The 16,023-nt window shown below is 48.3% G+C and overlaps 2 protein-coding genes across 3 annotated transcripts in view; both read left to right on the forward strand.

The window, feature by feature from the left end:
- Window positions 1-6,737, forward strand: part of Sar1a (secretion associated Ras related GTPase 1A) — a 16,636-nt gene extending 9,899 nt beyond the window's left edge. The window contains exons 6-7 of the mRNA XM_005360095.2: window positions 1,874-2,005; window positions 4,644-6,737. Of these exons, the coding sequence (XP_005360152.1) occupies window positions 1,874-2,005; window positions 4,644-4,760 (249 nt within the window). The 3' untranslated portion in view covers window positions 4,761-6,737. The remainder of the gene's footprint in view (window positions 1-1,873; window positions 2,006-4,643) is intronic.
- A 2,308-nt stretch (window positions 6,738-9,045) lies between these two features.
- Window positions 9,046-16,023, forward strand: part of Tysnd1 (trypsin domain containing 1) — an 8,763-nt gene continuing 1,785 nt past the window's right edge. Inside the window, exons 1-3 of one of the 2 annotated variants that reach the window (XM_005360096.2) lie at window positions 9,048-10,269; window positions 11,784-11,914; window positions 12,997-13,182. In XM_005360096.2, coding sequence (XP_005360153.1) covers window positions 9,101-10,269; window positions 11,784-11,914; window positions 12,997-13,182 — 1,486 coding nt within the window. In that variant the 5' untranslated portion in view covers window positions 9,048-9,100. The other variant, XM_026785783.1, reaches the window with a different exon arrangement.

A 16,023-nucleotide genomic window follows, 5' to 3' on the forward strand; every position in this document is an offset into this window, starting at 1 on the left:
GTAGACCAGGCTGGTCTCGAACTCACAGAGATCCGCCTGCCTCTGCCTCCCGAGTGCTGGGATTAAAGGCGTGCGCCACCACCGCCCAGCTTCTAAAATTATTTTGTATGCGTATTTGCATGCATGTATGTATGTGTACCACATGCATGCCTGGTGCTTATAGAGGCCAGAAGAAAATGTCATATCTCATGGAACTGGAGTTATAGAGGATTGTGAGCTGGGTACTGAGAACCAAATCCAAGTCCTACAAAAGCAGTGCTCTTAATCACATAGCCGTCTCTACAGTGCTGTTTGTCCATCTCTTTCCTTTTTTTTTTTTTCTTCTTTGGTTTTTTTGAGACAGGGTTTCTCTGTGTAACAGTCCAGGCTGTCCTGGAACTCACTCTGTAGCTCAACCTGGCCTCGAACTCACAGAGACCCACCTGCCTCTGCCTCCCAAGTGCTGTGATTAAAGGCAGGCACTACCCCTGCCTGGCCTTTTGTGTGTGTGTGTGTCTGTCTGTCTGTCTGTCTGTCTGTCTCTCTCTCTCTCTCTCTCTCTCTCGCTCTCTCCTATCTATCAATCAATCCCATGCTCGCTGTTGTTATGTTTGTGTAAAGGTGTCAGAAACTCTGGAACTGGAGTTATAGACAGGTGTGCACTGCCATTTGAATTGAACCTAGATCATCTGGAAGAGCAGAGAGTGTTCTTACCCACTGAACCATCTCTCCAGCCCCTACTTTATTGTCTCTCTCTCTCTCTCTTTTACTTTATACTCTTGATTTAATTTTTGCTTTATTAATTTGGTTGTCTCTTTTTGAGACAGTCTTGCTGTGTAGACCAGCCTGGCCTCTTCTGCTTGGTCCTCAATAGGCTAGTCCTAAAGCTTCTTCCGTCATCATCTGCATGGTGTTGCCCTCACCTATACCTGCTGAGCTCCAGCCTCACAATGCTGCCTACTAGATGGCCCTTCCTGAAGTGAAGCTAGTGATTGTTCTGCTCCAGCATCCTGGACATGCTCTGGGAACCTGTAAATTGTTGTAGATTCTCCCACCACCCTGCATGCAGTGGCATGCCAGAGGGAACTTGTCACTCATCCCCTTGCTTGTTTCCTTTAATGGTTTTAATCACTTTCAGGGTAAAAGCACACACGTTCTCCCAACTCTGCTTTCCTGTAGTGAGAATCAGGTCTTGAAATCCATGCCCACACTGTCTCCTCTTTTGTCTGATATATTGTTTCAGACCCTTCCTTCAATTCTTCCCAGAATCCTTCTTGTTCAATCCATTAATTGCTGCTGTCTTACAGATCCTCTCTTAGGTGAGCACTGCAAACAGACAGTGTTTATCAGTTTACTGTCCTGAAGGTGTAGATCTGCTGACTTCAGGTTCACATTCTTTAGGATCTAGTGCGATTTAACATTTGGGTTGTCAGTTGCCATCTGTTGCTGCACATCTGTGTAAATGTCTTAATTCAGTTAAGTGGTGCTCAGTGTGGCTTCCTGAATTCTCACACTGTTGCATAGCTTTTGTTTGTGCCCTTCCTTCTTTCCACCTACCAAGTTCTGCCCTTCTGTGGAGCCTGGTTTCAATTTCACATCTTGGCTAAGATTTTGTTCAAGCATGAATTGTTACGATAGTGTTGACTTTCTGTCCTCGTTCATTGTGACACTCAGTATGTTCTGGTTTTACCTTGGGTTTGTTAACAAACATGAACCCAGGGCATCTCACTTGTGATCCTCTTGGCACCTAATGCCAACATGAGCCGTTTGTCAGATGCAAAGAGGACCACATGATGCCTCATCAAACAGTAGAGGTTGGCTTTTAATACGTGATGAGCCTTCATTTTCTAAGTTGCTCACTCGGGTTTGTTTGCTGTTTTAATTCTGTTTTTAGGCTTTAATGACGGATGAAACAATATCCAATGTGCCAATTCTTATCTTGGGAAACAAAATTGACAGGACAGATGCTATCAGTGAAGAAAAACTCCGTGAAATATTTGGGCTCTATGGACAGACCACAGGAAAGGTAAGAAAAAGTCTTAAAGGAGGTGTGAAGAGGATACTCATGGCACTTAAACATGGGTGCTTTTCCTTTTTTGTTTTTTTGAGACAGGGTCTCTTCAGTGTGAATGTTTTATCAGGACATATCCTTTAGCCATCACCCTCCCTCTTCCCTCTCCTTTTTCCTTTCCTCCTTCCCAGTGATAGAAAAAGGGCCTTGAACCCAGGGCCTTGTACACGCTAAGTACTATACCACTGAGCTATACTCCTCTCTCCTTTACCTGTTTTCTAGTGCCTAATAATTGAAGAAATTATAGAAATGGCAGTTTTCTTTTATTTTTTTGGTTTTTCGACACAGGGTTTCTCTGCGGCTTTGGAGCCTGTCCTGGAACTAGCTCTGTAGACCAGGCTGGTCTCGAACTCACAGAGATCCGCCTGCCTCTGCCTCCCGAGTGCTGGGATTAAAGGCGTGCGCCACCACCGCCCGGCTGGCAGTTTTCTTTTAATATTTTATGCGTATGGGCATTTTGCCTGCATATATGCCTGTGCACCATAAATATGCAGTGCTCATGGATGTCAGAAGAAGGTGTTGGATACCCTGGGACTGGTGTTAGAGTTGGTTGTTAGCCACTATTAGGTGCTAATTATCAGGGCCTGCTCTAACAAAAGCAGCTGGATAGGGGCATGAGGAGCAAGCTCCAATAGCTAATGTTTCTTTATTTTGGGGTTTAAAAATATTAATTTTTTTTCAAAACTTTTTTTTAAAGACTTAATTTATTTATTAAGTATACAGTGTTCTGGCACCAGACCTCATTACAGGTGGTTGTGAGCCACCATGTGGTTGCTGGGAATTGAACTCAGAACCTCTGGAAGAGTAGTCAGTGTTCTTAACCTCTGAGCCATCTTTCCAGACTAAAAATATTAATTATTATTACTATTTTGAAACAAAGTCTATGTAGGCCAAGCTAGCCTTGAACTCTTAGAGATCTGCCTGTCTCTGCCTCCCCAGTGCTGGAAATAAAGGTGTGTGCCAGGACACTTGACTTTTAAAGTCTTTTAAAGAATTCTTTGGGGCTGAGGAGATGGCTCAGCAATTAAGAGTACATCCTACTTATACAGAGAACCCAAGTTTATTTCTTGGTACCCATGTTGGGCAGCGCACAACCACTTATAACTCTAGCTCCAGGGAATCTGACATCAGTTAATGGCCTCCATGGGCACTGTATTCACCTGCACGTTGCCACAGACACACATATATATGCATAATTAAAAAACAAAAATATTTAAAAAGTATTAGTTATTTATGTTTTCCAGGTATTAAGATCAAAGCACTCATTATCCTCGGTGCTTCTTGCTGATAGATTTGAAACTATTATCCCATTTTGCCAGTGAGGAAATAGTAGTTTGTTCAGGTTCGTATAGCAAATGGCTAATAAAACCAGAAATAGAACTGGAATGTCCTACATTAGTGTGCCCTATAGTGTGAAGAGAGGCTCTGGTCTAGAAAAGCAGACTGTGATGAGAGAGAAAATATAGAAATATAAACCCGGCTCTTTCTGTATGTGTCATTACTTGTTCATGTATGGAGAGAACTGAGTCAACTTTGGCTGCCATTTTCTTTTCCTTTTTTTTTTTAACTGCCATTTATTTTATTATTTTTATGAGCTATAAATTTTTCTAAACTTCCCCTTTTCTCCCCTCTCCCCTTATCCCCTCTCCTATGGTCCCCGGCTGTCATTTTCAATGAAAGAATTTTTATCTATTAGGTTAGGTTGCCTAGCCAACAAGCTTCAGGAATCAACCTGGTTCTGTACTTTCTCAGCACGGGGATCACAGATGTGTCCCACCATGCCTAGCTATGTGGGTGCTGGGGATATCACCCTTGTGCATCAGGCACATTGTCCACTGAGCTATTTTCCCCTGTTCTCTGTCTTCTGCTTTTAAATTTTAACTGTTGTCTATAAACTTTTTTTTTTTACATTATTCCCATTTATTTATTTTTTTGAGGCAGAGTCTTTCTGTGTAGCCTTGGATAACCTGGGACTGTAGACTGGATTCTGACTCACAGAGATCCACCTGCCACTGCCTCCAGATGGCTGAGATTAAAGATGTGCGCCACCATGCCTAGCGTAGCTCCATATTCATCGTTTTGACTCATTATCTGTTTATTTCTAGAAATGCTTCCAGGCCAGGTGTGGTGATGCACATTGAGGGTAGCCCTGGGCTACACTGAAAACCTGCCTATATTGCATGTGTTTATTAGTGTGTATGTGAGTGCTTCCTCCTCCTTTCTGTATGAGTGCTACATACACAGCAGTGTCTCCCATGCAGCCCGACAGTGTCTGTTCCTGAATGCTTATGTTAATGAATGTGCTAAAATGTTCAAGCTCGTTTTGTCTGTCAGAGGACATGCTGGGTCCATGGGTTCCGGAAGTTCTCTTTACAGTTCCTTGTCATAACTGCCCAGATGAATGTTGTACCCAACATTCAGAGCATGTTTTCAGGATGAGGCAGTATGTAGAAGCTGTTAATTTTTATTCTGAAACTGGAGGCCGCAGAAGTAATCTGTATGGCCAGATACATTTTGTAGTTACTGTCTATGTTTATTTGTGCTTTTGCATGTGGAGGTCCTAACAGGGCTTTCTGGGCTTTTCCTCCCTTAGGGAAATGTGTCTCTGAAAGAGCTGAACGCCCGCCCCATGGAAGTATTCATGTGCAGTGTGCTCAAGAGGCAAGGCTACGGCGAGGGCTTCCGCTGGCTCTCCCAGTATATTGACTGATGTTTGGACAGTGAAAATAAAGAGTTTTTCTTCTGGACTGATCCTATTCACAGCTTCCTCATGGACTTTCCTAATACAACAAGGAAAGCTCTCCAACCATGTCTGGCGTTGAGAAGCCATGCATCTCTGTCTACGCTCATCGCCCAGTGGTGACATGTGCTCTTCTCCACTCGTGGGAAGTAACACTGCTTGCCTGCTGATGCAGGTCAGTGTGCAGGGACTTGGGCTGGCAGGATTTGCCAGGGAAAGCTGGGTGCCATCATGGGACACCTGGAAAGAAAAACACGTCTCACCACTGGTTGATTTCAAAAGAAAGTGATTCTATTTTTTAAAGAAAGTGTTGTTAATGTAATTGGTATCCCTTCTCTAACTTTCTGAGTTCACAATTTACTTGGTCCAGATTTTCTATTCTTTTTTTTTTTTAAACTAGTAAATGAAATTTAGGTACTTCATAAAATTATGAACAGATAGCGCGCTGGAGGCCAGAGCTCCACTGTGTAACTGCCTTGTTGGAGGTGGCCCCTGAGAGCACGAGTGCCAGAAGAGGCCGGTGCCTTGGCCTTACCGGGAGCGGTCTCCACTGTGGTCAGGGGAGGCCCTCACTTGGAGTGGGAAAGTGTCATTGTTACATTGTCAGCTTGCAGTTTGCGGTCAGCAGGCTTTGCTTTTATACTGTTGTGGAATTTCATCTCTGTGTAGCACCTTGCTTTTTTCACTGTAGATATAAAAAGTGACTTTTGCCTCATGGAAGAGTTAACGTCTCTCATGTAGACCCCATGCTAAGAGTGTCTCAGAAGCATTTGAGTAATTCTAGGGGGATGGACATGTTCTAAACAGGAGGGGACACAGGTCACAGTCAACAGCTTAAGGCTCTAAATTCTGTTGGTAGAGGACCTCTCCGTCTGCTCTGGTAGCAACAAGTGCACCAAGGATATATTCAGTGGGCTCCTGTTTTCCACTCCAGTAGGAAGCAGAGAAAACATGAAATGGCCTTCCTGTTTGGCTCTGGGGCCCCCCCTGGAGCAGTGAGCACTGGCGGGAAAGCAGCAGCCCTCTGAGGATTATGAACGTGATTTTTACAGCATTTTGTTGTCTTGGGTTTTCATGATGTTAACTTTATATTCTCCCCTTGTAGTAGATGAAAGGCGAGGAGATGGTCTGCAGAAGGGAGGGTGTCTTGCTTCTTGCTTCCCTTACTGCAAGGTGAGAGGTAGGTTCTTAGGTGAAAATTACGATTCTGCTGCATTGTGACAGGCTTGTATCCTCAAGAGGATAGGAAAGATGGGTAGCACACTCCTGGAGAGTGAGTTCTCGCGTGTTAGTTTTGAGCACTGAGCTTGTGGGACAGTGTTCTCTCATGCTGCCAGGTTCCCAATGTAGAGGCTTGGTGAGGTATCTTGTCTGTAAAGTACATGCATTGTTCACCCACGAATAGGTGGAATGAGAACTGTCGGTGTGGAAAGGGTTGTTAAACCTTAATGAAGGAATCTAGCTGACGGCAAGTGAACTAGGGTAGGTACCTGGTGTGCTTTTCACTACCTTTGGCTAAAGGCTGCCCATAGGGTCTCTGTCCAGGCACATGGCAGTCAGTGATTGCCTCAGTGTTGGTTTTCTTATTTGTCTTCCTCATTTGTCCCTAATCGCCCTATAGCAAGCTAGAAGACTGGACTCTGCCCAGGGTGGCTCTTTGTGAAAGTGGTTTATTCTGGCCACTGGAGAAAGAGATTACTGAAAAGTGGCACCAGTCTGTTTCCTGCCCCACAGACACCATCTTAAGTAAGGTGGCCAGAAGAAGCTGCTGCAGTGAGCACAACTCCACCTGAGGGTCAGGGCCCCTTGTCCAGGGCCTCTGATGAACTGAGACTCCATTCTGTATATCAGAGTGTACATGTGTCCTATTTCAGCAAAAGTAAAACTGTCATTTACAAAGGAAGGTCAGTCTGTATCCTAAGCATTTTAATAAAAAGCTAAAATGAACTTGCTTCTTTTTTTCATTGATTTGTTCAGCGTGAACATGCAATTTTCCCTGTGTTGGGAGGAAAAACAAAAGTTCTTTCTTACATATTGTGAGAAAGAAAAAGGTTGGGCACTGATAGTAGTAAATGTAGTACTGTTTGAGCACCTGGGGTTGTACATCTCTGCTTGAACATACTGACAGCTCTTATTCCACAGCACTAGAGTGAATCATCACCTGTGATTCTGCCTTTACAGTTGCTTATAGAAAGCACCAGAGGAGCCAGGCAGTGGTGGCGGACACCTTTGATCCCAGCACTCAGGAGGCAGAGATGGCCTGGTATACAGAGCAAGTTCCAAGACAGGCTCCAAAGCTACAGAGAAACCGTATCTCAAAAAAGAAAAAAGAAAGCACCACAGGACAGAAAACAAAATACAAAAAAAAATTAATAATAAAACCACAACAGGATTTTTTGTTTGTTTTGCTTTGTTTTTCAAGACAGAGTGTCTCTGTATAATAGTCCTGGCTGTCCTAGAACTCATTCTGTAGACCAGGCTGACCTCAAACTCAGAGCTCCACCTGCCTCTGCCTCCAGAGTGCTGGGATTAAAAGGTGTGCGCCACTACCACCTGGCCACAGCAGGTTCTTTAAGGCAAAGGATGGAGCTGGATGTGTCCTGTGGTCACCATTGGAGTGGAAAGAGACTATGGTTCTGTGGGCAAAGGGTATGTTTGCTGGGGCAGAGAGCCTAGTACTGAGGTCAGCCACAAGCTGCTGGCTGACTGATTGCTGTACTATGGTCTGCCTTAAACAGAAAAGCTTCATAAGGAACAGGGTGTTGGAGAGTTGAGGGGCATCCAGGGGAAATTGTTGGGTTCTAGAGAGAAGGTCTTAACTGCCAGGAAGTTGGGGAAAGTAGATCTGTGGTCACCCGTGTCAGCAAACCAAGACTGCTTACCCTGGGGTGACTTTTAATTGCAGTTCTGCCCTGCTCAGCTATATTAGCTAGGTTGTGTCCCCAGCAGCATTGGAAGCATCAGGTATGCTCACCGGGGCAGCAACAGCACTGTCAACTTCATTCAGAGAAGTTACACAACAAAGCAACAAGTGGCTGTATTTTCATTAATGCTCACAGTTAAATGCTAGAAGTCGTACTAGACACTAACACATACTTTACTGACCCAAGCATCCTTCTCGAGCTGTGGCACTGCTCTAAGACCTAGTGAAGTCTCTCCAAACATACCTGTTCTCACCTGTCCTCGGACATGATTTGGAAAGTAGTGACCTTTTTTATTTTATTCACATGTATGTGTTAGCCTGCCTGAGTCTATGTACAGCATGAGTGCAGCAGGAGGCAGAGCAGGCACCACAATTGCACATCGGATACCCCGGAACTGTAATGAGAAGCAATTGTAAGCTGCCATGTGGGTACTGGGAACCAAACTAGGGTCCACAGTAAGCACAGTAATGGATGGCTCTTAACTGCTTAGCCCTCTCTCCAGTCTTGATTTTCACACTTGATTTGTGAATAGTGGAGGAGCACAATTTTGTGGTGCCGTGTATGAAATTATAATTTATGAGGCTGTTTAGGGTTATGTGCTGAGTATTTGGAGGTGAATACTGCATAGCCCACAAAACCTGAACCATTTTCATTCTGAACTTTACAAGACAAAGTATCCCCCTGGTCTAATGTAAATCCTGAGTGGTGATTAGAAACGTCACGTGAAATGTGCTCGCTAGTTAGTATAATGTATGGTTAGATAATTTAACCTATTTGTGGTAGCGTACAGCTTTAATCCCAGGACTATAAAAGGCTGAGGCAGAAGGATCGCCAAGGTTCGATGCCAGTATGGGCTAAATAGTTGGACCCTGTCTCAAAAACAAAACTAGATTGGTGGTGTGGGAATTTTGATAGCTGTCCTAGGAGCAATTTTGTGAGTCGTGTGCCCCCTGGTGGATTGTTATAGGATTTACTTTAAAATTCAAAGTAGTCAATCCGCCAAGGGTTCCCTTGGTCTCTATTGTTCCAGCTTCAGGGACAGAGGTTGCTTACAGCTGTGCAGAGGCTGTGGGGATCACTAATATGCCGTTCAAGTATGAAATTCGAACAGGGAGTGAGGCCCTCGTCGGTCTCCCTGTGATGCTGCACTTCTTCACCCAGGACGTTCCTCCTAAGAACCCCTTTCCCAAGGGCCCCAGGTTGGTTGGATAAACCAGAGGGCGGGGAAAGGATAAGCATCAGTAGCCAATCGGTACTCGGCGTCATGCCCAGCCAATAGGAGCGGTCGTTTGGGGCTTAGCCAATCGGGTCGACGAGGAGACCTGAGTCAGTGCTTGCGCCGGTCGCTCTGTGGCGACAGCCGTTGTGCGACGTCTTGGGGAAGCCATGGGGCGACAGTGGGGACCCTCCATGAAGGTGGCGGAGCAGGCGGGCTGCGTGGTGAGCGCCTCGCGGGCCGGGCAGTCCGACATAGGCTCGTGGAGTTGCAGCGGGGTGATCCTGAGCCGCAATCCAGGCCTTGTGCTGTGTCACGGGGGCATCTTCACCCCCTTCCTGAAGACGGGCAGCGCGGCCCTGACCCAGACTGGTGCCACTTTTCTACCCGGTGACAGTTGCAGCGATGACCTGCGCCTGCACGTGCAGTGGAGATCCACGGCTGCCAGCCCCGCCGGTCGCGCAGAGCAGGAGTTCCCGGGGCTGTGTACGCCTCAGTGTGCAAGCGTGGGCCTCGAACCCGGTGCCACCGGCCGGGCCCGGGCACAGCCTCTCCAGCCCCCGCGGCCCGCGCAGCTACTACTGCTGATCAGCTGCCCTGCTTTCCGCTCCCACTTCGCACGACTCTTCGGGGCCGAAGCGGCCGAACAATGGCACTTCGTGAGCTCGGCGCCGGACGATGCGGTGTCGGAGGAGGAGGAGGAGGACCAGCTGCGCGCACTCGGCTGGTTCGCGCTGCTGCGGGTGCGATCGGATGCGGCGGCGGAGGAGAGGCGGGGGCCGGCCGTGGCCGTGGCGCCGCTGGGGACCGTGGCCAAGGGCGCCCCGCTGCTGGCTTGCGGCTCTCCGTTCGGCGCCTTCTGCCCGGACATCTTTCTGAACACGCTGAGCCGCGGCGTGCTCAGCAACGCGGCGGGACCGCTACTGCTCACCGATGCGCGCTGCCTGCCGGGCACAGAAGGTGGCGGAGTGTTCGCGGCTCGGCCCGCGGGCGCGCTGGTGGCGCTAGTGGCCGCGCCGCTCTGCTGGAAGGCCCGCGAGTGGGTGGGCCTCACGTTGCTTTGCGCCGCCGCCCCGCTGCTCCAGGTCGCTCGCTCCGCGCTGGCTAGCCTGCGTCCGGGCTCCGCCTCCCTGGCGCCGCTGCTGCCACCCGAAGTGGGCTCCCCGTGGGGCCCGCCCCTGAGAGACTTCGGACCCCCGTGGGCAGCTGCGGCCGTGCTGGTGGAGTGTGGTACTGTGTGGGGTTCCGGAGTGGCCGTGGCGCCTCGCCTGGTGGTGACTTGCCGGCACGTGGCTCCCCGGGAAGCAACCAGGGTCCTGGTGCGCTCGGCCATCCCCAAGTAAGACCCAGGGCTGCCTCCCCCCACCAGGTACCAGTGTGGAGGCCATGTGGGACAATCTTAGTCCTGTAGAGACTGTTAGAGACCTCGGTTCATTTTGACACTGTGAGGATCTCCAGATCCGGGTCTCCTAGTGGGCCCCCGTGGAACTTGAGCAATCTGCTAGGCACAAGCTGGGTGTCTTTGAGCCCCTCAACTAGCCTGAAACAGGGCAGCTCCTCTGTCTCTTAGCTTTGCAGTCCAGGCCCCATTAAAGCCCTTTGACCAGGGAACACATACCGTAAGGACTTAAACCCCATAAGACTACAGTGTAAGTGGTAAATAAAGGTCCCGAGGTGATGAGATGGCCCTATGCGGTGAGGTCTCCCTTAGAGTCACCAGGGCTGCCCTGCCACCTGAAGATGAGGGTTATCCTAATGAAAACGGGCTTAGGCCAGTGCAGATGGCTGTGTTCTGAACAGTCTGAGTGACCCCAGAGCGCAGCTATGTGGGGACTTCTCACTGTCGCCTTACTCCCTCTGTAGAGAGAAGCACCTTTACCCCCATTTCTCGCTCTGGCAGTGAGCCAGTGGCCTTGGCCTCCTGGCATGCTTTTCTATGATCCTAGTTCCTCTGTAGCCCCAGGTGCAGAACTGAGGACTGAGTAGCACCTTGGCTTTAAGCCTGGCCCTCGCCTAACAGCCCAGGCCTTTCTGAACTTCTGAGGTTAGCCCTGTGCGCTTTGCCAGAGTACCCACAGGCGGCAAACCGAACAGCCATGATTTCATAGTGAAAACGGAGGATGGCTAGTACCCCCCCTTGACCACTGATCTTAAGGAACTTGCTAGGCTTTTCTGAAAGCAGCAGGGTAGGTTGAACTAAGGTACCCTGGTGTCTGGTCTACACGCTGAGTTGCTGAGTTCCAGGACTGCTAGGGCTACGCAGAGAGACCTTGTCTCAACAAACAAATAAACAAACAAAAGACAGTCCCCGCCCCCATTCCTGCCCATCAATGAGTACAGAATCCTGGTAGGTTTGCCCTGGCTTCTTATTTGCTCTGTGACCTTTTGAAAGGTTGCTCATCCTCTCTGAGCTTCAGTTGTACCATTTAAAGAGAATAATGCCAGTGCCTTGTCTGTAGGTTTAAGACAACAGCCACAAGCGTCAACGAGGCCTGGTTACAGCACTCCCTAGGTATCCGGTGCTTGTTATGGCAAGGCATAAGCAATGTATAGAAGCGTACTACAGTTTGTAAAGCACATCTGCTTAGGGTTTCAGGGCTGGCATCAATGTTCATTATGCTCTGGTTTCAATTCATAACTTTTTTTAAAAAATAAGACAGAATCCCATTATGTAGCTCTGGCTAGCCTGGAACTCACAGAGATCCACCTGCCTCTGCCTCGCAAGTGCTAGGGTTAAAGGTGTGTGCCACTGAAAGTAGCCCATCCCTTGACTTTTATTGTCTCTCATATTGCTCTCTCCCCAGTGCTAAGGCATCAGAAGGCTAGCTTGTCACTTGTTTCCTGTGTCCCCAGGAATGTGGCAATCTGGGGACGAGTGGTGTTTGCCACTCAGGAGACCTCTCCATATGACATAGCAGTGGTGAGCCTGGAAGAGGACCTGGACGGTGTCCCCACACCTGTCCCCACCGAGCACTTCCATGAAGGTAAAGGCAGAGTCCAATGTGGTGGGGGACCCGGCCAGACTCCAGGGGGTCAGCATTGACACTAACCATGCTAAACCCGGCAGCCAGCTAGCTCCTTTTCCTGTTCCTGCTAAGCAAAGGAGTTGGGAGCTTCAGTGGAGTTTTGGGGGTCTTACTGTAGACTTCCGGTGTATCAAGACACCCCAAGTGCTGAACTGAATGGATACCCTATTGAGGGTCTGCAGTAGTGTGGGATGGGGTTCTGGGCCTTGGGAGCCCCAGTGGCATGATTTAGGTGAAATCATGACCTACTACATAAGTATAAATGTATGTCGTCCTTCCTTTATTTTATACTTGAGACAGGGTCTTAGGTAACCCAACTGTCCATACACATACCATATGGTCAAGGATAGCCATGAACTTCTGATCCTCCTGCCTTTTCCTCCTAAGTTCTATTACAAGTGTATGATGTCACATCTTGTTTATGGGGTCCTGGGAGCCAACCCAGGGTTTGCGCATGCTAGGCAAGCGCTCCACCAGCTGACTTGCATCTCCGGTCCCAATTATTCCATTTCACATGGTGACAGAAGAGGTAGGTCCTCTGGGCTAGCAGCTCTGTCGCTGGTGTCCTTAGATCCTCAACTGCTCCCTGTCTCAGTTTGCACCTTAGTCAAATGGGTCTGCTGCTCCTGGCATGGTGAGGACTGGGCGTGACGTGCCTGTGAGGCACAAGCCTGTGGGGGAAGAAGATGGAGTTACCTTATGGCTGCTGTTACCATGTCTTCACTAAGAGATTTGGTCCCAGAGAGAAATAAATGTTAAGTACACATATGAGCTAGGTGACAACAGCCTCCAAAGTGACTACCCCGTTTGGTGAGGGAGTTAGGACTGGAGGTCTGCCTGATGCCCCAGAGTAGTGGGTGGACCCATGCAACTGGGAACACAAAGAATTCCGCATCTCCCTGCAGGGTTCATGAGGAAGGTGCCCAGGAATGTGGGAGGGGGTGAACAGGCGCTCAAAGGGGAGAGGACTAGACCTTTGGAAAGGGTGGGGAAGTGTCATAGAATGGAGGTCCCAGCTTCTCTCCTTCCCTGTTTGGCAGGTGAGCCTGTCAGTGTGGTGGGCTTTGGTGTCTTTGGCCAGGCCTGTGGGCCCTCGGTGACCTCAGGCATCCTGTCGGCCGTGGTGCATGTGGATGACACCCCAGTGATGCTACAGACCACGTGTGCCGTGCATGGTGGCTCCAGTGGAGGACCCCTCTTCTCCACGCGCTCAGGGGACCTCTTGGGTAACTAGTTCCTTTCACTCCCAATATCCTTGTTGCCAGAGCCTTGATCCTGCCAGTGATACCCTGTATCCATCTTGGGAGCCCCTTCTGGGATGATGGTGGGCCTTGTTTCCAGAGTTAGGCCATGTTTTCAGCTTATCTGCTGCTGAGCTGGGAGCAGGGCAGAGCTGTGGTCCTCTCCTGGTCCTGGCCACTGCTGTGACCTTAGGTAAGTCACTAAATTCCATTTTGTCTATGAAATTTAAGAGCTGGGTTAGTCATGGCAGTGTGGGTGTCACAAACTCAAAAGTCTGCAGAGCTGGGCTTGTGAAATAGTGAATGAAATCATGAAGACCACAGGATAGAGGGCCAGGCAGGGGTAAATGGACAGACACTACTTAACAGATTGACTTCAAAGCCAATTGATGACCCAGGATGTCTCAAGAAGAGAGGAACCCTTTTACCGTGTGTGTGGTTGTCCAGACTTTGTTTTGCTTTGAGACAGGGTCTCCTGTTGCCTGAGATGGCCTCGAAAGTAATGTACAGCCAAGGATGGCCTTGAACTCCTAATTCTCTTTCTTTTACCTCCTAAATACTGGGATTGCAGGTGTGCACCAGTTTTTAAGCTTTGGTGATGAAGTTGGGATTTTTTAAAGTCAGAGTTGGTTGAGCATTTGATGTGTAGCACCAAACACACCAATGAACAGGCAAAACTGTTGTAGACTGTTATTCTAAAGCGTGTTACTTTGTTTATACTCTGGAACATTTGTTTCAGGATGCAAAGATGTGTTTGATTAGATAAGATTCACCTGTGGTCAGGTGGTTGTGCCAGCAATTAGCTTACTGGAAGTGGTTGGGAAGAGCTGGGTGGACAAGGTTTTTAGGAGGGCCAAAAAGAAGCACAGGGCCTGCGGAGGAACTTGAGGTGAGCTACTTGCTGTTCAGCTTCTCCAAGGAGCAGGATTCCACCTCAGCCTTTGAGTCCTGAGTTCTTTAAAGGGACAGAGATTTTTGTTAAGTTCCCTTCCTAGCTTTGCAAGAGTCGGTGCCTGAGAGAGCAGAATTCCCATAGGCTGCGGCTCTCAGGGTCTAACCCCTGCCAATTGCAGCAGAGTCTCAGTTGGCCAATTCAGACAGCCGTGGGTTAAAAGGCAGCCACAGTTTAAAACGAGGACAACACAAAAACACCGAACTGGAGTCTGTTTTGGTAGCACAGCAAACAGCCCCCGCGTGGTGCCTCCCTGGCTGTCTGTGTGTAGCTCCGTTTGACCTGCATATGCCAGTCGCTGCTGCTTTTACCTTGTTCTAGCTCCTGTCTCCTCCAGTGACGAACCTTACTCTTGGCGGTCTGTATGCATGCTCTCATTTGAAGTTCTAGCATACGATTAGAATTTAAATCTACCCCCTCGTGAGCCACGACTCTAGCAGGTGTCTCAACACTTGTGTGCAAGTTCTTTTTTCTTCTTCAAGACCAGTCTCTCTCTTAGCTCAAACTGACCCTCACTCACTGTGTAGCCTAGGTAGATCTTGAACTCAGAGCCGTCCTTCTGACCTAGCCCTTTGAATGCTGGAGTTGTAGCCATGAGCCACTTTTTTTTTTCAGCTGAATCTTTTTTTTTTTTATTTAAGCTGGGTTGTGGTGGTACATGCCTTTAATCTCAGCACTTGGGAGGCAGAGTAGATGGATCTCTGAGTTTGAGGCCAGCCTGGTCTACAGAGTGAGTTCTGTGACAACCAGGGCTACACAGAGAAATCCTGTTGAAATAAATAAAGAAAGAAAGAAAGAAATTGAGAGAGAGAGAAAGAAAGAAAAAGGAAAGGAAAGAAAGTAAAAAGTGAGGATTATTTTATGTGTGTGAATGCCTTGCTTGCATGTCTGTGTGTGCACCATGTGCATGCTGGTGGAGGTCAGAAGAGAGTGTAAGATCCTTGAACTAGAGAGTGTCCCCCATGTGGGTGCTGGGCATCAAACCCAGGTCCTCTGCAAGAACAGGTGCTCTTAACATCTCTCCATCCCTTTTACAGTGATTTTAAAGTTATTTATTACTGGTGTGTGTGTGTGTGTATGTGTATCAGTGTATCAGATGCAGGTGTGCTGTGGCACAAGCGTGGAGGTCCAGGTAGTTCTCCGGAGTAGAATTTCTCCTTCCATCAACGGCTCCAGGTGTCAGACTCAGGTCACCAGGCTTGCAGGGCTGGCACCTTGACCCGCTGAGCCAGCTCAGCTCCCTGATTTTTGCGTTATAGTGCCTGGCTGATAATGGGCATGGTGGTATACTCCCAGCACCAGAGGCATGAGGACTAGAAACCAGTGTCCAGTGAAGCCTAGATGCATAGCCTTAATCTCAGCATTCAGAAGGCAGAGGTAGAAGGACCTTTGTGAGTTCAAGCCAGCTTGGTTGTAACTTTTTTCTTTTGATGACAGATGATATTAATGTGGAGGAGGGCAGCGGTGTGAAGGTACACAGTGCGTCTGTATTTAGATAGTAATACACAGGAGCACCAGTATTGAGTTGAGCCTTTTGTAATGATAAAGTGATTTCTTTTAAATGTTTTTTTTTTAGATTTGTCTATTATTTTATGTGTATGAATATTTTTCCTGCATGTGTATCTGTGCACCATGAACATGCCTGGTGCTCACGAAGGCCAGAAGAGGCTTTCAGGTCCCTTGGTACCGGAGCTAGAACTGCCATTGTGGGTGCTGGAACTCAAAGCTGGGTCCTCTGCAAGAGGAACAAATGCTTTTACCCACTGAGCAGTCTCTTTTTTTTTTTTTTTTCGAGACACCACCCCGAGATACCCTCTCTCCCCCTACACGACGCTCTTCCATTCGGACTTCACACCTACCAGGTGGACGGCCTA

This window comes from Microtus ochrogaster, linkage group LG2, assembly GCF_000317375.1.
Source record: "Microtus ochrogaster isolate Prairie Vole_2 linkage group LG2, MicOch1.0, whole genome shotgun sequence".
NCBI lineage: Eukaryota > Metazoa > Chordata > Mammalia > Rodentia > Cricetidae > Microtus > Microtus ochrogaster.